Below are 23,577 nucleotides of genomic sequence, written 5' to 3' on the forward strand. Positions count from 1 at the left end.
GCCGGAGAAGATGTTAATGGTGGAGGAAGAAGAAAGTGTTAATGGCGGAGAACAAAGATATAGAGGAATGAGGAAGAAGAAGATGTACAGAAGGAGAAGAAGAAGAAGATGTAGAAGAAAAGATTTTGACGACAAGAAAAGAGAGAGTGCAGAGGTAGATGCGTTAATGGCAGAGGAAGAAGAAGGTTTTTGGGTTTATTTCAACAATTTCGGGTTTGTGGAAATTTAGATAATTTGAAAAGATTACATTACCCTATTAAGCACTAATACCCTTAATCAAAATATGGCTATTTAATTAACATTTTAAAACTTGATAGCCTTTTAATTAAATGTAAACTTCAATGTCTTTTTAATAAACTGCCCCGGTTAAATCATACATCTCACAGGAAATGATGTGGGATGAAAGTATTTGTCTGAAACCTGTAGGGTTTCATGTAATTATCCAGACACCGAGGGCGTGTTAAACGAAGCAATTATTAACTTTCACTCCCTCTCTCATTCTCTTTTAACTCTATGACACGTATTCGTCTTTACACTTTATCTTATTTTTAAACCATATTTGCTATATATATTACAACATTGCCATTTTCTTCTCTTTCTTTATGTCATTTGCTCGTGTTTTAAACGAATTAACAACAGTAGTGTATATTAAAGGATGAACACGGGTAATGGATAGAACCAGAATCGGAGGATAGAATCAGAATTAGAACCAGAACTGGTACTGTGCAGGTAGGTTCCGATTCCAATTTTTTGGAACCGATACTGTGCGATTCCGGTTCGGTTTTTGTGTGTGGAGGAACTGGAACCGGAACCGGAAAAAAGGGTACCCTGTTTGGAACCTGTAGGGGGTATCCTTTTGGAACCGATTTTTGAACTTGTTTTGGAACCTGTTTGGAACCTGTTTGGTATCTATTTTGGAACTGTTTTGGACTGTTTTGGAACCTGTTTTGGAACTGTGTTTTAGAACCTGTTTAGAACCTGTTTTGAAACTTGGACTACAATGAATATTTGTGAAATGTGAATATGGAGGGTTTCTATTATTTTACATATAAAAAATTTAAAATAGAAAAAGTTATTTTTTAGAATAACCTAATTAAATAAATATACGAATACATTATACTATTCATATAAATTCACCATATAAAGCTAATATATTATAATACATAATATTAAAGTTTTGATAATTAGGTGAATAATTGGAATTATGTCCAATAAAGTGTTTTATATTTTTAATGTATTAAAAGATTTATTTTGAATAAAATAGTATATTTGATTGAGTAATAATATTTAGTTATTTACTTCAATTATCAAGTTCTAGTATATTATAATAAATTAGTAATTATTAATTATATATGATAAATTGATATTTAAATAATTTAATTACTAGTTAAATATCATACTTAATTAATTATAACATTACATTATAGTTAAATGATTACTTAATTAATTGTAATTTTATAACATTATTTAATTGATTTATATTATAATTAATTATAGCATTACATTATTGATTACTACTTAATTAATTGACTTATAAGTTATAACATTTAGTATATTACTTAATTAATATTGAAATTTAATTAATTATAGCATTACATTATAGATTATAGTATATTTACTTAGTCAATTATAACATTTTATTATAACACTCATAGGAACACATAAATTACTATCTTATTTGGCCGATAGTTTTGTCTCTCGAGTTCAAGTCTCAAGGTTGTTAATACTGGTGGCCACTAGAACTCTTATTCGGCTGATAATTTTCAAAATCCCTAAAAAAATAGTTGAGATGTGCACAAATTGTCCGAACGCTCCAATCATTAGAAAAAAAAAAATCAATATTGATATGGATCTAAATTCAAACCCGCAAATGCCATGTTCATCCCCATGTGATGAGATTAATTTATAACTTACTAATGACCATTTATTTCTCGAAGATCACAATCAATAATAATTCCCATTAAATAAAATTTAATTATCAATTTCTACATATATATATTTATATAATCCCCAGCCCACCCTCTCTATTAATCGCCATTTGGACTCCATGTAGATGCCACATAGGATCTTAGAGTTCTATTAATATATGATTTCCATGTAAAATTCATGTTAGTCCCTTCACATTCACATAAATATTAATAACAATTATAGTGGCATCCCAAAGGTCTCAATAAAACTTTCTTTATATGTAAAATGCTATTAATTAGTATTAATGCACATATTGGGCACCCAAGGTTAATTAAAAAATATATAGATTCATGTTAGTCCATTCACATTCCCAAATATTAATTACAATAAGTAGTGACATCCCAAAGGTCTCAAGAAAACTTTGTTTATATTAAATTGTTTTTTATTAGTAATAATAGCACACATTAGTCCCTTCACATTCACCTTGCGTCGGAGTCATGCCAAGAAGTTGTTTATTTTTATGGTTTTGTTTAGTTTTTTTGTATAATGCTGTATGGTCCTAATGGGTTTATCTTAGTTTTCTGCTATTGATTTCACATTTGGTCTTTGATGGGTTGTCTTTATTTTTGTAAAGGCATAGATTTATCACTTTTGAGACCATTGGCGGGGACTTGGTACCCTTACTGGGTCAGTTATAATGTAAAGATGGTAGATTTATTCAACGAGGCATTTTCTTTATAATTTGTTATTTATTTGTGATGCTTAATTTGTAGGTACTAGAACCTAGGAAGAGGTTAGTGAAGAAGGATGGATCAATTGAGCTGGAGAACTTTTAGGGACAAAGGATCGTTGCACAATGTGTAAGATGAGAAGGTTGTTCAGGAGAGAAGGTATTGGAATTAGTAGTTGAGAAGGGTATGAAAAATGGACAGAAGATTACATTCCCTAGAAAACTGATGAAGCTGTGTGAATAATTCATTTTTAGTTTTATTAGATTCTGTTTGATCTTAGAGAAAATTGACTACCAAGGAAAGAAAAATGGAACTTGGAGTTTTAATTTATTTTTCCTTCCGTTTTTTAAGCAATGTTGATATGGTAGTTGAGAGATATGAGGTTTCAGTTTTGCGAATTTGTTTTTGTCGTCAGAAATTTGAGGAATACGCTCAAGAAAAGATATGTACTGAAATATTTTTTTTTTTCTCAAGTTTCTCAGACTCCAAATAGAGTTGAGAATTAACTTTTTCAGTAATTAATTATTTATCTGCTTGATTGTACACGGATTATTACGTAATTTGCAGGAATATGTATACAACAGGCTCCAATTAAGGTATAATTGCATATAAGTATTGTTTTTTTTTGGTAACATTTTTTGATTTTCTTTATGTATTTGTTATTAGTGATCTGAAATTTCAAGGTTAGTTTGTTTTTGATCATGGACACCTTTGTTTTCCTAGTTTTGGTTGGTACTTCACATTCGTTCAAGGATTTGTCTATATCGTTCTTTATATCTCAAGGTTTCACCACTAAACAGATGGTGGATTGATGTGAATCCATAGAAACTTATGTGAAGCTCTCTATAGTCCTAATGGATTCTCATGGTTTGGCTTTCTTAACTATCCAACACAGCTCACGTTCAAATCCACAAGGTAAATATTTAACTCCATCACTTTTTTAATTTTCTGTTTAAAAAAAATCAATTTTCCTTACCAGACGTTTTGATAACTTCAGTTTTTGATAGTCAATTGGGTCTCTTAATCTGTAATGATGTAAATGACTCAAATTAGCTCATTGACTCTTGCTATGTGAATCAAGTAAACGAGATCAATTTGGCTATAATTGAAAATTTATTGTGTCATCTCAGGTTTCGCCATAATGGTCATGGGCACATTCTACTGGGCCTCAACGAAAATACCAGTCATGATATGTATCTACAATACTTTTAGTTGTGGGATGACTCTTTTTCCCTTAGCAGATGCACAAACTTCACCAATTCAGTATGATTGGTGTTATAATGGTATCGAGTGCTCTAATCATGGATATGTTTTCTGGTAATTTGCAAGAAGCAATCTTTACCATGAATCCTGAAACCACCCAGGTGACTATCTTGTGCTAAGCTTTTGTGTTGTTTCTTAAATTGAAAAATTGTGACTTTATCTGGATATCATCTTACTCTGTGACTTCTGTTAGTTTCAATCTTAATTGTTTTATTTCATTTATTATTGTTCAATTGGTGCTGTAAGAACAGATCTACCATTTTTACATCTATAGAGAACATGATTTCTCAAATTTCCAGATATGTGGTTTTAAATTTCAGAATTAGATTAATTTGAGCTAGAAGGCCTGATTTTCAGTCCATAGACTCTCAAATTCGTTCCAAGTCTGGCAAATATCATAGGTTAGGAGTGTTAAAATCACATATAACTTGAATTTGATCTTAAAGTTACTGGATCATTGGAAGCTAATTATGTGTTTGGTGTGCACAAATATTGTTGTAGTGCTGTAATTTAAAGATTTTGTGAAATTTGGTTGTTGAAAGATGACAATTGCAAATACTTACCGAAAGAGAGAAATCCAGGAAAGCAAACAAAGTTTATTGTACAACAATTTTGTTGGGATGTGTATAACTTACACAGAAATTAAGGTTAGTTTTGTATTACGTAACATTGGAGAGAATAGTATAACAATGTTGAAGTTACTTTGATTGAAATTGCAGTGGATAGTGGGCTTCTTGAGCTTTTGGCATTGAGGGAGGTGTGTGCATCAAGAATTTGTATTGCCATGGCACATTTTCCTTGGTCTCTACACATATGGGTTGCCGTGGTGACCGTAGAGACAAGTCTTTTGGAGAAACTGACATTTTTACAAAACAGGAATTGTATCTAAACGATGTCTAGAATCCTGGTTGTTAATAGTTTGAGGATTAGATTAGCCTTGCTCAGTTGTATTATAATATTCGCGCCTATTTCACCCGAGTACCATGTTCACCAACCTAAACTCAAGTACTCAAATTCCTTGGCTTCTCTCTGATGAAAAGAGAAAATGATATGTCAGATAATAAGATGAATTGTAGAAGTTAGATTGATTTACATATGTTTTATGTGCTAAAGTAAAAGTTTTTTATTTGGTTTTGGACAGTTAAGTTGATAGATATATAGCTTAAAATTTTTGGTACTGGTAATTTTACTATAAGAGTTAAACGATTTTATGGTGCAATACAATATGAGAAGACTTGGCCAGGAGCTCCAATTTATTAATTATTTTCAGAAAGAAAAAATAAAGAAGAAGGTCAAGAACAAAGAGTTTGTTTTATGTTTTAAATGGGTGGAGATACAACTACTAGAACCTGTGCAGTATCTTTACACCAACATTAAATATATATTTAAAATATGTACAAATTTAATACTCATTATTTGTTATATAATATTTTTATTATTTATTTCTTTAATTATCAATTCAACATAAAATTAACTTCAATACAAATAATTTAATGCCAGACAAACAATTAACAATAATGTAAAAAAATTCTATAAACATACAAGCACAACGCGCGGGCTTTCTATCTAGTTTTTTAATAAAACATAGTTGTCCGTCCCTATCACAATCAGTCTAGCTTTCCCTCTCTTCCACTATTGCTTCAAATAAATTACCAAGTATCAACAACAGAAACAAAAGAAAACAGTTGAACATTCTGGTTGTAAAACCAGTCAAGACACAACAAAACACAAACTTCCCACTTTTTTTTTTTTCCTAATTTTTTAAAAATTTATTTTTCATAGATTTCATCGCTACCCAATATCCGTTCTTCATATAACATTCATTCTTTTTTTTTTTTTTCTTCTATTAGTTTTTAAACTTTAGGGGTTTTACTGATTTTTAGATAACAAAGAGTTTTTATTTATTTACCTATCAATGAAACCTAATGGATAAAGATCATATGATTGTGATATAACTAGTTTGCTTCTTTCTACTACATAAACCCACTTGTGTGTGTTGAACCAGTTATTTAGCTTAATTCCGTGGCTTTGGTGGTAGCTGAATGAAATGTGAAATATCTGTACTTTTTGGGGTGGTTTGTGTTAGTTTTTAACTTTTAAGGGTTTTAAAGGTTTTTGAGATAATTATGAACGTTTTTTAGTTGGGAGTCTTTTGGATTTCGATCATATGATTTGATGAGGTTAGTTCATTAAACATTTTTATATTAAGAAATTCATCCTCAAATTTAGCTTTCCTTTTGGATGTTCTGATTACTAACACTAAGTTTCATGCAAATACCAAACAACCCTTAAACACCGTCTTCTTCATTTAAAAAGTCTAAACCATATATATATTATATATATATATAATATATATATATATTTTGCTTAAACATTTGCAAATCCATGAGTTAATTCTTTTATATAATCAAAATATTCATCTTGGAAATCCTTATAAACAAAAACATACCAAAAACAGAAAACAAATTATACCTCAACTATTGCAGCTATTAATTTTCCACATAGTTGACTTCAGTTTCAGCTTCTCATTATGAATGAGCCTTGACTGTTGAATCCATTCTGGTCTCATGTTTCTATCTTCTTCCATACCAAACATGCAAATTTCAACAACAATTTTGCAGCCTGGTTCATGTGAAAGAGTTTCCAAGTTGTACTCACTTCAGCCTAAAACGCTTCTTCTCCTCAATATATATCTCCTAGTCTCTTCACAACGACCGCCATTTCATCAACTAAAACACCCTGCTTACATGCTTCACACCGGAAATCGTATAAGCAAAGCTTCGGTGAAATTGAGATCAAATCCTTAGAAATCGAGATCAAATCCTTAGAAATCAACTCTTGGAACACTAATTAGTAATTAGTTCTAGTGTTGCATTTTTCTTTTGATTGATGGATATTCTTGATAAGCTTTGGTCAATGTAAAACTTATCAATTCCAACAACTCATTGTAGTGAACGTCACCACATCAGGCTACAAGCCTCTTTGACTCATCAATTCAAAAAACCCATTAGCTTCCTCCATCTTCCCCACCTTGCAAAGCCAATTAATCATTGTATTAAATGTCACCAAATCAGGCTGCAAACCTCTTTGACTCATCAATTCAAACAACCTATTGGCTTCCTCCATCTTCCCCACCTTGCAAAGCCCATTAATCATTGTATTAAATGTCACCACATCAGGCTGCAAACCCCTTTGACTCATCAATTCAAAAAACCCATAAGCTTCCTCCATCTTCCCCACCTTGCAAAGCCCATTAATCATTGTATTAAATGCCACCAAATCAGGCTGCAAACCTCTTTGACTCATCAATTTGAACAACCTATTGAACTCCTATTCTCCAAACACAACCCTTTAATCAAAGAAGTCAAAGTCACAACATTTGGGCTAAAACCCCAGCTTAAAATCCTCCCAAAAACAACAAAACCATCACATACTCTACCCATATTACAAAAACAATTAATTAAAATATTCAAAGTAATAAAATCCAACAACAAGCCAGTTGAACCCACTCTCTTGTAAAGCAAAATAACGTCTTCATAAAACTTTTTCTTAGCAAGAGCTCCAAAAAACCAGTTGAATGATGAAATCAGTGGTTTGGGTTGCATATGAATCATTAAACAAAAGAAATAGCGCGCTTCATCAAGAGTGATATTACCTTCTTTACAGTCTTTTTCAAGGAATTTATCAAGCCTCGCTACCTCTTCAACGTTATATACTGAATCTTGTGGTATAGTTGTAGTCGATCACTTTACATGAATTTGTCAATAAAGATGAGATGTTGGTTTCAGAAGAAAAATAACAACGACGAAGAAAGGTTTTGGACGCCATTTGAGTAGCGGTGTTTGTGGATTATCTGGGGTTCAAACTGGCTTAGTATTTTGTGGGTTTAGGGTTAAATAATACAATCTCAAGGGAAACGAGAGCGGGATAAAATATATTTATCTGAAACCAGTACGGTTCCAGATGCCGAGGGCATGTTAAATGAAGCAAAATTATTGAGTCTTTCACTCCCTCTCTCATTCTCTCTTTAATGTAATGACACGTATTCATCTTTACTCTTCATCTTATTTTTAAACCATATTTGCTAGATTATATTACAGCATTGCCATTTTATCTCTTTTCTTTATGTTATTTGCGCATGTTTCAACGAATCAACATACAATATTTGTTTTTTAGTTATCAATTTTTATTATTTATTAATTGTATATTTGGTTCCTTTGGTTGTATAAACTGTCCATCAAGAAAAAAGTTAAATAAAATTTTATTGATGATTCTATGTACAATCAATTATGAGTAGCTTTTTTTTTTCTTTTGATTGGTTGATTGTATGTACAATTGAAATAACAAAGTTTTTCTTGTTCTCCTAGTTTACTAGTATATATCTATGACACGGTTGTATTCATAAAGTTGTAAACTAACACTCGAGGTTTGATGTGACATCTTTTGATTAGTCAATTGTTTGTACAACCATTACATGGAATCTTTTTCCTTCTTTTAACAAAAATGTTAGGTCCACAATCCGTTCTTACAACCTTCTCTCACAACCCTTTACATGAAAGTTCGTAACTAGCCAACTCGCAAATGGACAGACAGAACCCATAATAAGCAGGTGAGACCTATTTGCCAGCTGACAAGTTGCGAGCTGTCGGAGATTGTGAGAGAAGGTTGTGAGATTAGGTTTTATACCTCTTCTTTTAAAGGTTTGCAGGTACATATGCATGATCTACTCTAATTCATAAAGCCATAAATCTAGTTGCTCCTTGAAGTTTTTTCTTTAATCACTTGGATGTCAAATTTGTTAGATGTTAATTTTATACCCTTATTTCTAACACCAAATTTTTAAGGTAGAACCAAAAAGTGGGGTTATTTGTAACTAAATTTACATTGTACACACTTATTTTGTTTTAAGTATATACACATAATATTTAAAATTATGCATATTTATCCATTATCAACATGCTTGCATAAGTACCACACAAACAACTCTGAATCAATTTTCAATAAAGTTTATGATTTTTATTATATATCCCATCAACTTATCCCAAACAAGTCAAGCCAAAATTTGAAATTTGCTCAAAAATGGACAAACCATGTAATACCGGACAACCTAAATCAGGCCATGTGATATGAATTGTGATCCATGACAAATACTATAAAGAGAGAACTAGCACATAAATTTATTTAATATTTTTTTTGGTGATTGGACTGTCCGGGCCAGCTTGCGCGCTCCTCAACTAATCATTCAGGACCCTGAAGTTGACAATCGGATAAATCCCCTTAGTGGTCACCCCTATTAGGAACACATAAATTACTACCTTATTTGGCCAATAGTTTTGTCTCTCGAGTTCGAGACTCTAAGATTGTTAATATTGGTGGCTACTATAACTCTTATTCGGCTGATAATTTTCAAAATCTCTAAAAAATAGTTGAGATTTGCACAAATTTTCCGAACGCTCCAATCATTAAAACAAAAAAAAAATATATATATATTGATATGGATCTATATTCCGAACCCGCAAATGCAATGTTCATCCCCACATGAAGGGAATAATTTATAATTTACTAGTGACCATTGATTTTCTAGAAGATCACAATCAAATAATAATTCCTATTAAATAAAATTTAATTATCAATTTCCACAATCTATATATCTATATAATCTTGAAGCCCACCCTCTCTTTGGACTTCACGTAGGATGCCACATAAGATCTTAGGAACTCTGTTAATATACGATTGCTATGTAGGAAGATTCATGTTAATCCCTTCACATTGTAATATCCCACTTGAGGTACGTATTTAAGAGTTGTTGTATTAGTTAAAAGTTTATTGTTTTAACTTAAATTGAGTTTGTATGTGGAGTTGGTTGAATTGTTGCCTTGAAAATTGGTTAAGTTTTGGTGAAGTTGGAAATCCAATCTTCGCCGGGGCGAAGAAGAAGCTTCGCCGCGACGAGGAGGAGAAGTGGCATTCGGGTAGGTTCTGCCCAATNCATTATTCAATAAAAAAGAGAAAAAGGCTGCAGCACAACAATTATAAAGAAACTTTAGGGTGAATTATATTCATGCTCTAGCTTCCATTGTAACACGCTGCAGCAGCTTCAGAGCTACAAGAAAAAAACAGTCCGCCAGAGGACACCGATACACTAACACACAAGTATATGAAATTTGTGACATAAATCCAGAAGGAAATGTCAAGTTTCAATGCAAAGTTTACCGTAAATCAACACATTCATCCACACTAAATTTAAAAGAGGGACGCAGATGAGAAGTTTACTCATCCTTGTATCTCTTTTCTACTTCCTCCAAACTCTGAATTTCATTGTAAAATTTGCAAATGCGGTAGATAGACCTACAACCACATTCAAAGGCAAATTATTATTTAAATCATGGGTATAATTGCTAAAGGAAGTTTTATGAAGGTTAGGCTGGTAGATTAATGCAACATACCAGTAAAGAAAGCATGCTGCAACACACAGAATCACGTTCCCTTGAGCTTTGTATATCTGCATAAGATACCTCAATGTTAAGTGTATAACATTCTAATATACAAAGTGTAAAGACGAAAAGTTCATAGAAATTTTGGGGAGAAAAAGAAAAGGAAAGAAATGGCTCCATGAAATAGGGTGTTGGGGTTGAAAAACTGTAAGAATTGACTAATTTAAGACCCGTACAAGAAATACATATCAGATTTAGCATTCCTTCAAACAAAGAAATTCAATTACAAAGTAAAAAAAGCAAGGATTCTTGCTTCCTAACGCCCATTAATGCACATACTCAAATACGATGTTGGGAGAAAATGAGAGAGAACATATTGTGAAAATTCACATAAGCTCAAGGCCCATTGAATTTATGGAGACAATCTTCAAAAGATATGAAATAACTGCTAACAGTCAGATGAAGCTACAAGGATTGAAGAATTCACAAAACTATCTTTTATCTATAAGCATTTATTCAGAAACTAACAGAACCATTGTAACCGATCCCATTTGCATAAACTAAAAATACATTAAGGCATCAGTTTTAAGTATTTGGCTCTTCTCTTTCCGTTCAATCACTTAGAAGAAACATAGAAAAAGAGACTGGAAATCTTGATAATCATAATCAGCTTTCACCCTCAAATTTCTACATATCCACTACAAGCATTCGCATCTAAAACAACATTTCGAAAGCACCAACTTAAACCCCAAATGATGTCAATCTCTCTCTCCCCTACCACGAAGGGCAACCAATATCGTTTGAATGATTGACTCCAAAAAAGTTGGGCACTCTCAAAACCAGCGGGACCAACTGATATGGTATTTNTGAAGAAGCAGCGAAGCCCAATCCTGATATGACCCTACCGGGTTAGGCCCATTCGGTACAATGTGTAGCCGGCCCAGACCACGTGGGCACGAGCCTCCTAATCCCAGCCCATTTCCCAAGTCCATGGGCGAGTATAGAGCCCACGAACTCATAATACCTCCCATTCCTGATCACTTTCCTATTTGGAGTTACTCTCCTAATCAGAATCATCTTCCTATTCGGACATTGGTAAGACAGCTCACTACGGCCCTAATTCTTCTAGGGTTTGCATTAGAGTCATACTAGGACTCCTACTTCTACCAGGATTGGGAAACCAGACAGTGACTATATAAGCAGAGGCCAGCCCTCTCACAAGAGGGATTCAACCTTCACACCGAAAGCTCTGACTTAAGAGTTTCGCATCATTGCCGTAGTCACAGTCCCCGACTATATTTTTGGTAACCTTTTATTCCCTAGCCCTCACTATATTAGCCTTTCAGCCTTGCTGACTTGAGCGTCGGAGTGCCTACGGCAAACACCACCCTGGTGTTTCCCGTTCGATTCACGCGTGTGTTTCTCTACATGTGCAGTACAGCAGATCGCTGGTGGCCTCAACCTCACGGGATCAGACCCCCCTTTCCGTATAGGTAGATTTTTATATCTACAGTATTTATTGTTCGTAATGATGTTTTTCAATAAGTTTCCAAGTCCCAGTGTATGAACAACACAGTCTGCAAGTTCATAGGTTCTATAAAACCATTATACTTTTACATACCATCAAGTATAGCCTACTATTGAACATTTTCATTGTTCACCATGCATAATCTCAAAACACTTTAAATACAATGTGGGCACCTTGACTCTCCAAAAAACTCTGCCAAACTATAAGACTAATGGCAAAGATAAAACTTTCTAGTCATTGCACCTCCCACTTTCACTTAAATTTGAAAACTAAGGTTTGGGAACCCTTGGCTGCTATTCTTTTGTGATGTATTGGGGAAAAAAAACCATTAAAAGCTCTAATCATTTCTGTCCCAAGAAAGCCTTACATAGAATCCAGATAGAGATCTTAGATGTCATTATTTATCATTATTATTATTTTTGGGTAAACCCGATAAACCTCTGTAACTAAAGGGATTGCCATCCGGCCACAAAGGTAGAGGTAAATCTCATAAATTTTGATTCCAACAAGAAAACAAATCCTAGATACCCTATAAAAGTATAACTCATCTTTTAAGAAAAAAATTAATTATACTTTTACACTGTTAAAATTAAATGTTACCTATTNTTTGAAAACTAAGGTTTGAGAACCCTTGGCTGCTATTCTTTGTGATGTATTGGGGAAAAAAAACCATTAAAAGCTCTAATCATTTCTGCCCCAAGAAAGCCTTACATAGAATCCAGATAGAAATCTTAAATCTCATAAATTTTTTTTGCGTAAATGATCTCACAAGTTTTGACTCCAACAAGAAAACAGATCCTAGATACCCTATAACAGTATAAAATCATCTCTTTTTTTTTTTTCCAATTATACTTTTACACTGTTAAAATGAAATGTTACCTATCAGAGAGTAAATAGTTCTTATTTAATATGCTTTTCTTAAGCTAGGAAACTCACAACTCTCAGAATAATCAATATTTCCTTCATGTAAAATCCATCCATGATATGAGCAGTTCAAGCTTATGCTAGCATCAACATCACTACCACTTTTAACACGAAAAAATCTTTATTAAGAAAGACGCATGTGTGTTCGTCCAATGACCACAAAATTTCGCATATGTTATACATGCATTGATTGGACGGAGGCACATTTTTCCCAACCAGACAGTCATATAAGACCCATATGTTATACATACATATGCCTCCATGAGGTTAGGTGCAGCAAATTGAGACCTTAAAGTTTCTGAATCATACAATATACTCCCCGACGAAAAAAAACTTACAGATCTCTCATATCGATCTCGCTCAGCAGCCGTGCAGATCTCAGAGGTACACATCAACCGATGCTCGTTCTTCCAATAGAGATCTACAAAACCACAGCCAACCAACCGTTCATAATCAATTAATTTCCCCAAAATTGAATCAGAAACTTCAAAAAAAAAAAAAAAGAAGAAAAATGAAATTACCCAGAAGCTGAAACGAAGCGAAGGGGACGACGAAGAGGCACGGCTGAAGAATAAAGGAAATAAGAGAAACAAAACGTTTCTTCAAGAGTTTTGGTGCAGGGACGGTCAAGAGAAGGGCGATGGCGGCCTCAGCTGCCACCACGTAAGTGAGAATTATCCACTGTAACGCCATGGCTCAACCGATTCAGCGGTCAAAACGATTGGTATTTAGAATGAGGTGGAGTGGATCCTTTGCTTGTTGTTGACTCAAGGCTTAATGTGATGGGTTGCCTTAACGGCGAAGGTAAAGTTATGAATATGCATTTCAATTGGGCCTCTTTTTAACAATTGTAAAGTTATTGATCTAAAAGGTGAAGGAGAAAATGCACTGTGTTTTCATATTTTTAACTAGGCCTGCTAATATATTGGGCCAACCGATCCATAGCATTCCAATTGGAGAAATATTTTTTTTTTTTTTTTGTTTTTTTGGTATCCGAGGTATCCAAGCCAGCTAGTTTTCTGGATCTTGAAGTTAACACCCAAGTAAGCCTCCAATGGCTATCCCTTATTAGTAATCATAGAGATTCGAACTCAAAACTGTGAGTAATACACCCAAGAGTCTCAAACAAACCATCAAACTACCCAGAGGTAGTTGGAGAAATATTTTTTAGTCCTCGCTAAATTAATTTTTTAGCCCCCATCTTCTACTATAAGGAGAATATAATTGTAATAAAAGTATTTTCTCTATACTTTTATTTCAAAGCTTTGAATTTGTAGTTAACAAAATAATTAAAGAATTTAGGTCAATCAGAATTCAACTTTTCACAAGTAAATTAAAATTCATTATGTTAATTATCAAAACCACTTAATGTTCTTTATTTTAGATCTCATATCTTCCTAGACTTAAAAGAAACCCTAAGTTTTATATTTTGAAGTACTGTTACGAGTTACATAGTTTAAATGGAAAAGTGATCATATAGTCCAATAGTCAATTAGGACTCTTAGGTGTATTACTTAAGAGGTCCTGAGTTTGATCTACATGTATTGATAATAGATGTGGTCATTGAGGGGATTTATCCGACTGTTAACTTCAAAACCCGAAAGGATTAGTTGAAGTGCACGCAAACCAGTCCGCACAACCCCGTCACCAAAAAAAAAAAAAATACTAGAACCCAAATCAAACAAAGTATTTATGTTAGTTTTTGGAGTGTTTTTAGAGTTGACAACTTCATAAAAACATAATATATTAGAAGATTTGGGATCTTAAGCAAAACAATAAACATGTATATGAATCCTTCTTAATATTTTTTACTATGTATAACACCATTGTTAATTACTTTTCTAAATACTATTATACCCCTATTGAAGATAAAAGATGGGGGCCAAAGGTAAAAAAAAAAAAAAAAAAATTTAATCATTGTTAAAAATAAAGCAGTTTCATTATTATTTAATATAAAATTATCTTTCTAATTATTAATATTTACGATTATATAAAATTGATAAATATACCAAGTTTATAAATACCACTTTTACCCTTGTTAAATGTCAAATTTAATTGTTTTGTAATGAAGATTTCTTCCTTCTTAAACTATTTTAAAATTTGTGTTATTTTTTTTAACTATTTGACTTATGGACAGATGGCGAAACTGTGGGTTACCCAGAGGTGTATTCGGGTCACACAAAATAGTTACTTATTACATTTGTGATATCTGATCTATTGAGCTTAGATTAGTTGAATTGCATACGCGCAAGATGGCCCAAACACCCCGACTATCGAAAAAAGGAAAAAAAATCAGGACCACGGTTTAACTTCAAAAGACATTGTATAAATTAAAAAGATGACAGGTTCCCAATTTTCTACACATCTAATTTTACTTGAAATAAAAATTATTTAATTACTCAGCTAATTCTTCAGTAACCAAAAACACCTTCTGCTCATCACTAATCATGTTTATGTCAAGAATTTTCCCTCCATTTTCAGATAAAATACAAGAACCACCTGCACATTTCAACTTCTCCTTTGCTTCACCAATAAGCTCTTCCATGGTTTCAGGAACCCATAAAACAATTCCTTCCTTCCTTCTCTCCCTCTCCTTCAGATCATATGGGTGGAAGGAAAACACTGTGCATTTTCTTCGCTGCAACTTATCTGCCATTGACAATAAAAAAATTCAGTCGTTTAATCTCTCAGTTTGTGCAAATTTCCTGAGGATGAAGATTTGGAATTAGTACCTTGAATTTTCTGATGGCAAATGGAGAACTCAAACATCTGAGAAGTTCTTGCAACTTCAAGTAGCTTCATCATATTCTTGTCTCCATTTATACGTGATTCATCAAGTGGAATGTTTCCCCATCTGCAAATTTTTACAATTTTAATGTTAAAAATTGTAAAATTTATTTTGCCGTTGGAGTCTCACACCGATTAGACATGCTCAAACCTACTGATTTATAAGAATGGGACAATTCTCCCATTTAACAAGGTCTTATTGGATAAGAAGTCAGACTCGTCTCAAATTATATCATAGTATCAAAGCTAGGCCCAGTTGAGCTGAGTGTTTGATCAGCAAGTGAAGAGTTAAAGCTAACAACTACCTCCATCAATAGACATAACCCAATATATGGGCTTAACTGTGAGGGGGAGTGTTAGAGTCCCATAGCGACTAAGCACACTCAAGGCCCAGTTGAGTTGAGTGCTTGACCAGCAGATAAAGAGTTAGAGCCAGTAACTATCTCTATTAATAAGCATAACATATGACTACAACAGGCAAAACATATGGCTACACTGTCTAGGCTTAGACATGCTCAAGCCTAGTAATTTATAAGAGATGATCCTCCCATTCAACAAGGTCTTGTTGACTAGAAGTCAGCCATATCGTTGTCTTTTAGTGAATATCGATACCATCTAATAGGAGTCTAGATTTTAAATTCTTACTGATAAACAAGAATGGTACGTACCTGTCCTTGACGAAAACACTAGCTCCTGTTTCTATCAGTAATTTTGCAAATGAGAGAAGCCCTTCTGCGGCAGCTATATGAAGTGGTGTTCTGTGATCATAATTCTTAGAATTTGGGTTTGTGCCATGGGCCAAAACTCTTTTTAGGAGATCCAAGTCTTTCCTTGCAACGATTTTACAGAGAAAATCACCGGCATCATCTACTATAAGCGACGCCCCGGCATTGGAAAGTAGAGAAGCTATTTGATCATGCCCATTTTTAACAGCTTCAAGCAAGGGGGTATTTCCTGACTTATCTGAAAGAGAAGGACGAAACAGAATGTGTTTACAGGAAATTCTTTGGAAGCGCAAAACACAAACTGTTTATGAAGATGAAAGCTGACCTGAAATGTTGATGCCCACGCCTTTTTCAATAAGGAAAACTGTCATATCTTCATACCCTCTGGACGCAGCAATATGCTGTAGAAAGGCAAGAAAATAATAACTATGAATCTCAAATAAGTAGACGTGTCTTGAGTCACGTAAAGTCATACCAAAGGTGATCGTCCATCATAATCTGTCTTATTGGGATCAGCACCGGCTCCAATCAAGCGTTTTAGGCGAGGAAAATCCCCCTCACTGACAGCACAATTTAGTCTTGTAGCTATCTCTGATTCATGCTTTTCCATATAGAGGGTGAAATCGGACTGCAATATCTTGTTCCGTAGATTGGCATCCTTTTCCTGACATTTACAATGACTCAACGTGAGAGAGAGGACTCTGAGAACGAATCCAAAGACATTGAAACAACCATGTGGACCAAAATAAAGGATCAAAGAAATTAAGTTAAATATTATATTTTACCTCAAGGAGGTTTTCCAGGATGATGTGACCATCAGAAAAGTATATATCAAGGATTTGCATGAAGGATATCTTATCAAGAAGCAACACCCTGGATAGTTCACGAGCTGTAATAGTAGAAGGCTGACGAATGTTGCATAGAAAAGAAACTTCCCCAAATGAGTTACAAGATTGCACACTCTTAACAGTACTCTCTTCTTCTTCATCTTCTTCATCTTCATCTTCTTCTTCTTCATCTTCTCCTTTCTGTACTTCATCCTGTAAAAAAATGTCAAAACCTCTCAAGTCAAGATAGATCTTTTCAATCAAATAGTTTGTATAAAATAAATATATCAAATGAAAATTACCAAGTCACCATGGTAGACAATATATAATTGATCTGTTATATTTCCTCGTTCTATAACCACTTCCCCTGGGAGAAAAATTTCTTCATGGACTTTAATTGCCTGATAAATCCAAAAAAAAAAAAAAAAAAAAAAAAATTGGATAAGACACCTCACCAGAATTCTATTACGAATTCGATTATTGTAGTATCCTGTGATAGTCTAGATTTTAGCTTACAATCTGCTTAATGAACCCCGAAGAGCAGCCTCTGAAAATAGATGTATCCTTAATGCACGGTTCATATAATTTATACGAGATCTGCAACAAAAGAAAATAAATAACTATACGATAAAAGCTCAAAAATAGGTGGAAAATTATAATGAAAATCTGAGAATTACGACCTTTGTGCGAATTGAGGGTGGAATATCCTGAAGAACTTGAGACTCGTGATCGCGGTGGCTATCGTAAAGTAGTCTCAAATGATCTTTAATTCTATTACTTAACTGGTTTTCGAGATTGTTTCTGTTCATATATTTGATAATATCAGTCATTTTGTCTCTGAACCTTTCTGTGTTTGATCCTTTTACTACCAATGCAGTCATGTTGCCAAGTAAATAAGCACCAAGAAGCATGTCGAAGGAGACAAAAATCATTATGAATATCATTTCTCTTGCATTCACTGCATGTATATCTCCATAGCCTGCATTATAATCACATAATAATCACATGATCTGATACACGAATATTAGATATGGTTTAGTATAGAAATACACTCGATAGATTACATTATGCTACCTCAGGCTTGGCGTCGGAGTATGAAATTTTGCTTAGGGGGTCAAAGTTTAATTTTAACAAAGAATTGGGCCCAAAAAAAAAAACCTTTTGCAATGACCCGGCCAGGCCACCGGGTCACAGATCCAGCGCTTTAACCGGTTTGACCGGAGGGTCAAACCACTGTCTAGAGGTTTGAAATATAACAAAAACACCCCTAAAAATTATTGTATGTCCCCATGGTTTGAAATCTTACAAAAACACCCCAAACACCACCATCGGCATTGGTAAATAGGGTATGTTTCCAATGACGACAACACTCTCCATCACCACAAAAACACTCCCCTCAGCCTCCTGACCAAAACTCATCTCACCCTTCCTCTGTTCGCCTTCCCCAATCGTCAACGACAACGGGCTTTTTCCAGAGACATTGTTTTGCGATTTTCGGTCAATTCACTCACCAAAAATTAATGTCATTGCCACCATTCCACTCACCGGCTATTTCTTGTCAAAAACCTTAACATTTCAGCCTTCAATTATTCATGGATTAAAGTCATAATTTCTAGGGTTTTGAATGAATAGGAAAATTTGTAACCCAACCTAGTGAAGGCGACAAGTCACAGTTGAACCGGTTCAACCAGTCGGATTGCGCCGGGTTCCCAATCACTGGTTTTTACTCTCTCATCTATCTTTAGATTAATTGTGCTCAGTAGTTATTAAATGTAATAATTACTTTACTAAACCTTAACTGACTTGTACTATAGACTATTTAATACAAAAGACTTGATTTTTTTATAATTTTGAACCAAATTTGTGAGAAAACTTTGTTAGAATATTAAAAAAAATCAAGACACCCAACCTTTAGGATTTTCGACGGTATACAATCCCAGAAAGCCGCTAAGTATTTATATACATCAACAATTCACCATAATGAATCGAACATATAAAAGAGATGGAAGATTAATTACCAACAGTTGCCATGGTAACAATGGCGAAGTATAGGGATGTAGTATAACGCTTCCATAGATCAATTTCTCTGAAGTTAGAGTAAGAAAAGTCACCCATTTTCAAGCTTCCAATCCAAGTGTAACCTTCATTGGAGGGAGGCACGGTGGTGGCTAGATAGTAAAAAATACAAGCAGCTGTATGTGTGCAGTAGAGCTCAACAACCAATAGTTTTATTATTCTTATAAATAGATAATTAATTCTGATGTCTTTCTCTAGCCTGGCAAAAAATTCTGTCACTCTGGTTGCCCTGCTTAACCTAATCCATACTAAATACCTCACTGCCTCTTTTCTCCCACTAACCTGTCGTATTCACAATTAATCAAAGTGTTAAGCTTAATTGAAAATTTTGTTAATTCAAAAAATTATAAATAAAAGCTATTAAGTAATGACTTGACTCAATGGTATACGTTTATAGGTAAAGTTAATTCCAACCATAAACTATCTCTCGGTTCACTTAGGACATTTAGATATATTACACAAAAGGTTCTGAGTTTGAATCCTTACGATTACTAATAAGGGGTAGCCACTGGAGATTTACCTAGTCGTTAACTTCAGGGTCCCGAAAGACTAATTAAGATACGCACAAACTGGTCAGATAACCTCATATACTAAAAAAAAAATAAAACCAACCCTAAATATTTAAGTTTAACAAGCCTTTGTAAACCCTTTTATACGTAAATAACCGATAAACTGAAAGATAGGTTAGACCCTCAAGAAAGAGATAAAGGAGAAACAAGATGTATTATTGAAACCTAAAGAGTTTATCTCTGATACTAAATTAGGTGATACTATTTGAACTAAAAATTTAAGTTTTTAGGTAACGACGATCAAACATTAATATATAAGTATCACATAAAACATCGGAAAAAATAAAATAAAATCATAATGGTACCTTGTAGATGGCATCCCACGGCAGGCATCCGAGGAAGTCAACAAAAAATCGAGATTTCAAATACCTATAATTAAGAAAAGAAACAGTAAGAAAATTATCAAAATTATTTGTATATATGCATGAAATTGGGTAAGAGATCAGATCATCACCTTAGTGCAATGAGATTGTGACTATAGACCATCCGGTAGGATTTAGTGTCAAGATATGCAACAAAAAAATGAACAACTATATCGACTAGGAAAGCAATCTGGTTCGCGATATCGAGTACGAAGAGCTTCTCCGGCAGCCCTCGATAGAATCCAAATTCTAATGCGGTGAAGAAAGAAGAGTATGCTGCGTTTATCACTATGAAAAACTTCCATGCCAAATACCACCTGCATGTTCGTCGAATCAAAATTTCAGAAGAACGAATAGCAATGGTAACGATGGTTATTCGATTGTCAACTTTAGAGTCTCGAAAGATTAGTTGAGGTACGCGCAAACTGGTTTGGACACCCCCGATCACAAAAGAAAAATAATAATAAAGACGGCGAAGCATCGAAAGATTTGCTAACCGATTATGTGGATGAATAACAAAGCGATGCAAATTTGAAGCAGTCTGTCTTGTTATAATTCCATGTGTAATTGATTCGCTTCTAAACAACGCCAAATACAAATTTTTCCATGACGATTTAGTCAGTGGAAGTCTCAGCTGTCGACCATGATTTTCTCTACGCATCTTCATCATCAGAAACTGATGGACAGAGAAAAGAGTTCATATCTCGGTTCTTTGTATCAAGCTAAGCTCAAATAGTAAAGGAGGGACAAAGCAAAGATAGAATTTATTCTAAAGTGTGACCAAATGAGAATTTTTATTTATTCTCTTTTACTTTCTTGGTACAAAAATGGAATCAGAATTTACCAACAGAAATGGCTGCAATTATGTGAATTTCAATCTCTCAAAATTAAGCTTTTTGTGTGCGGACATGCTTGATAGAATATGATTCATTTTACATTTTATATAAAGTTCAAATATAAACAAGAATTATCTGATGCAATAGAAGAAACCACCACTAGGTAGTGTGATAGTAAAAGGGCAAAAGGGTCCAACAAGAGTTTCTGAGTTTAAGTTTGAGTTTCCATAGGCCCTAACGAGAGTGACTACTAAAGAGATTTATCATGTCGTTAACTTCAGTGTCTCGAAAAATTAATTAAAATACGCGTAAACAAGTTATATATCACCAATTTAGTAGGTTGTGATGATATATATACGTTGTTAGACTCTCTCCGCCTTGGTTAGCTTTTAACAGTGAGTTGTTTTACCCAAACTTGGCATGGCCGCGCACACCGAGCCCTCTTGGGCTTCTTTATTATATTCTATGTTAAAACATTACTTTTTTTTCATAATCTAAATTTACTTTAAAATTTTAAGATTTTGTTGTTTCATCGTTAAAATTAGGGGTGAGCGAAAAAACGTAGGGTAGAACCCAAACCGACGTACCTAGGTTTTGGTTCTAGTTCGTACCCTAAATCGACCACCATAGGGTCGATTTCGGTTTCAAAAACCCGGAACCAATACTGCATGGTTCTAGTTACGGTTCCATCCTTGTAGGAACTGAGACCCGGAACCGGAACAAAGAGAAGAAGAAGAGACGGAAAAGAAAGCGCCACCGGGACTAATGAAAATGAAATCAAACATCGCAAACCAAATCACATTCACAGTACCAAAAATCCAGATCTCTTAACTACAAACCACATCAAAACGAAAAAAAATCAAGTCAAGCATACAACCTGCAGACAAATACACCCAAATACATTCAAACCAGCAAAATCAACTTGCAAAAATATGCACCCAAATACATCCAAACCAGCAAAATCAACCATACAACCTGAGAAAAAAAGGTATTATATGTAATTTTAATATTGGGGAAAAGGCAAAGTGAAGAGAGAGGGAGCCGGCCGATCTAGGAGTTTGAGGAGGAAGCGTTGGAGGTGTTTGAGATGGTGGTGGTGGTGAGGAAAAGGTAGAGCTAAAGCTTCTGTAAATTAAAGCAGGAATGCTAATTAATAGTCAAGAAATTAAAAAGAAAAATAAAATTATCTACAGCAACTTCATGTGAGTAAATAGTAGCAAATATAGCAGATTTTCAGATAACCCTAATCTTTCACTGACCAATTGAGTACTTACACTTAAGAAAAGTTACTTAAAAAGAGATTGCGTTGATAGCTTCACCTCCACTTATTAATTACAATTTGTAATTCTTGCTTTTGCTCAGTAAATGGCTTGCAGTTAGTATTGAGTATTGACTTGAGGAGTAGTAGTATTGTTCTCATTCTCTGCACACTCCACCTGAGAACTTGGGAGCTCCATTAATTTGCAGCTTCAGATCGCAAATGGTGCAGGTCGTGTGGTAGTCTGGTAGAGTCCAAGTGAGAGAAGAGTTGATTAGGAGAATTAGAGGAAATAACGAGGGAGGAGAGAGAAAACAATTATATGTAATTTTAATTTTGGGGGTGTATTGTAATTTTTACAGGTATGTTTGTCATTTTTTTAAATAGTAGGGGGGTTCCAGGAATTAAGGAACCGGAACCGACAGTTCCGGTTCGGGTTCCAAAAGCTAGGAATCGGCCTATTCCTGTTTCGGTTCCTTTGAAATTGGACAGGTACCCAGACCCCACCTCTGGTTAAAATATACTCAATTTATTAATATTATATTTCATTGAGATAAAAAGCTAGGAATTTTTAACTTAAAAGATGCTTTAATTCAAAAGGTTCTTTTTTGAAACTTTTGATTGATTAAAAAGTGTCGGTCTATAATACACTTTAATAATTGTAGCAACTTGTTTAATCAAGTAACATATATTGATATATTAATGATTTCAACAATGTTATTTTATAATAGATATTACTATAGAAGGGAAGTTGTAATGATATTTGTAAGCTTATTTTATATAGTTTTTAGCTTTAGAAAATCCACCATTGAAAAGGGGAAACTCCTGGATTCAGAATTGGCCCATAGAATTGATCCTAGAAAACTTTTTTTTTTAAAAAAGTCATTTCTTTTGTCCCTGCCTTTTAAAATGTTTCCACGTTCTTGTATTTGATTCTTTATAGAGGAAAGTTAAAATATATATGAACAATAAGAAGTTATTTTGTTTTAGGCCTCAACGTACTGTATCGTCGAGAGGATAGGGTTATATTTTTAACACATTCACTTTAGAATTATTTTTCAGAAAAAAAAAAAATTTTGAAAAATCTAAAAAACTGTTATGCCTAACAGGTAGGGCTGATGTGGAGTCTCATCAGTAAAGGATGGTCAGAGCTCAAAGAGGTTCTGTGCCGTCCAAGTGCAGCCACGTCGCACCTAGCACAAGTGGTATGGCTCATGTCAGTATAGCAGGGGGGTGTCATGCCAGTCAGCACCTGGGGATCGTTCACGTATCCAATCTTTGCATAAGTCGAGGAAATCACTTGGACAGGTGAGCAATGGGACGCAGAGAAGGATTTGCAGGGTATCTAC

At 34.1% G+C, this 23,577-nt stretch overlaps 2 protein-coding genes and 1 long non-coding RNA gene across 4 annotated transcripts; all 3 read right to left on the minus strand.

The window, feature by feature from the left end:
• Positions 1–9,932: 9,932 nt before the first annotated feature.
• LOC116137914 lies at positions 9,933–13,593 on the minus strand. Its single transcript, XM_031423611.1, has 4 exons — positions 13,310–13,593; positions 13,127–13,209; positions 10,349–10,404; positions 9,933–10,250 (listed from the first exon to the last, which is right to left on the minus strand). The coding sequence occupies exons 1-4, from the start codon at positions 13,479–13,481 to the stop codon at positions 10,172–10,174; spliced, it is 390 nt and encodes a 129-aa protein (XP_031279471.1). The 5' UTR covers positions 13,482–13,593; the 3' UTR covers positions 9,933–10,171.
• Positions 13,594–15,050: 1,457 nt separating this feature from the next.
• Positions 15,051–20,128, minus strand: LOC116137922 (potassium channel SKOR-like). The gene is made up of 10 exons (XM_031423618.1): positions 20,078–20,128; positions 17,808–18,106; positions 17,644–17,724; positions 17,430–17,528; positions 17,086–17,340; positions 16,776–16,964; positions 16,626–16,701; positions 16,244–16,538; positions 15,521–15,642; positions 15,051–15,437 (listed from the first exon to the last, which is right to left on the minus strand). The coding sequence occupies exons 1-10, from the start codon at positions 20,103–20,105 to the stop codon at positions 15,184–15,186; spliced, it is 1,698 nt and encodes a 565-aa protein (XP_031279478.1). The 5' UTR covers positions 20,106–20,128; the 3' UTR covers positions 15,051–15,183.
• Positions 20,129–20,639: 511 nt separating this feature from the next.
• LOC116137923 lies at positions 20,640–22,465 on the minus strand. Of its 2 annotated transcripts, none has more exons than XR_004129249.1 (3): positions 22,245–22,465; positions 21,848–22,095; positions 20,640–20,810 (listed from the first exon to the last, which is right to left on the minus strand). It is a non-coding gene; the product is annotated as an uncharacterized LOC116137923 (long non-coding RNA). The 2 variants fall into 2 exon arrangements; XR_004129248.1 differs by having other exon boundaries at positions 21,558–22,095.
• Positions 22,466–23,577: the final 1,112 nt, after the last annotated feature.

Source organism: Pistacia vera, unplaced genomic scaffold (genome assembly GCF_008641045.1).
Source record: "Pistacia vera cultivar Batoury unplaced genomic scaffold, PisVer_v2 Contig337, whole genome shotgun sequence".
NCBI classification, from domain to species: Eukaryota; Viridiplantae; Streptophyta; class Magnoliopsida; order Sapindales; family Anacardiaceae; genus Pistacia; species Pistacia vera.

Bases quoted from the DNA above. Each gene is read 5' to 3' on its own strand.
- LOC116137922 (XM_031423618.1), bottom strand. From the start codon at position 20,105: ATGCCTGCCGTGGGATGCCATCTACAAG. The intron at 16,965-17,085 runs GTAAAATATAAT...TGTAAATGTCAG, and splicing joins TCCTGGAAAACCTCCTTGAG to GAAAAGGATGCCAATCTACG. The intron at 16,702-16,775 runs GTATGACTTTAC...GCCTTTCTACAG, and splicing joins ATGATGGACGATCACCTTTG to CATATTGCTGCGTCCAGAGG.
- LOC116137914 (XM_031423611.1), bottom strand. From the start codon at position 13,481: ATGGCGTTACAGTGGATAATTCTCACTTACGTGGTGGCAGCTGAGGCC. The intron at 10,405-13,126 runs GTAAGTTTTTTT...TATCTTATGCAG, and splicing joins GAGATCGATATGAGAGATCT to ATATACAAAGCTCAAGGGAA. The intron at 10,251-10,348 runs GTATGTTGCATT...ATGTGGTTGTAG, and splicing joins GCAGCATGCTTTCTTTACTG to GTCTATCTACCGCATTTGCA.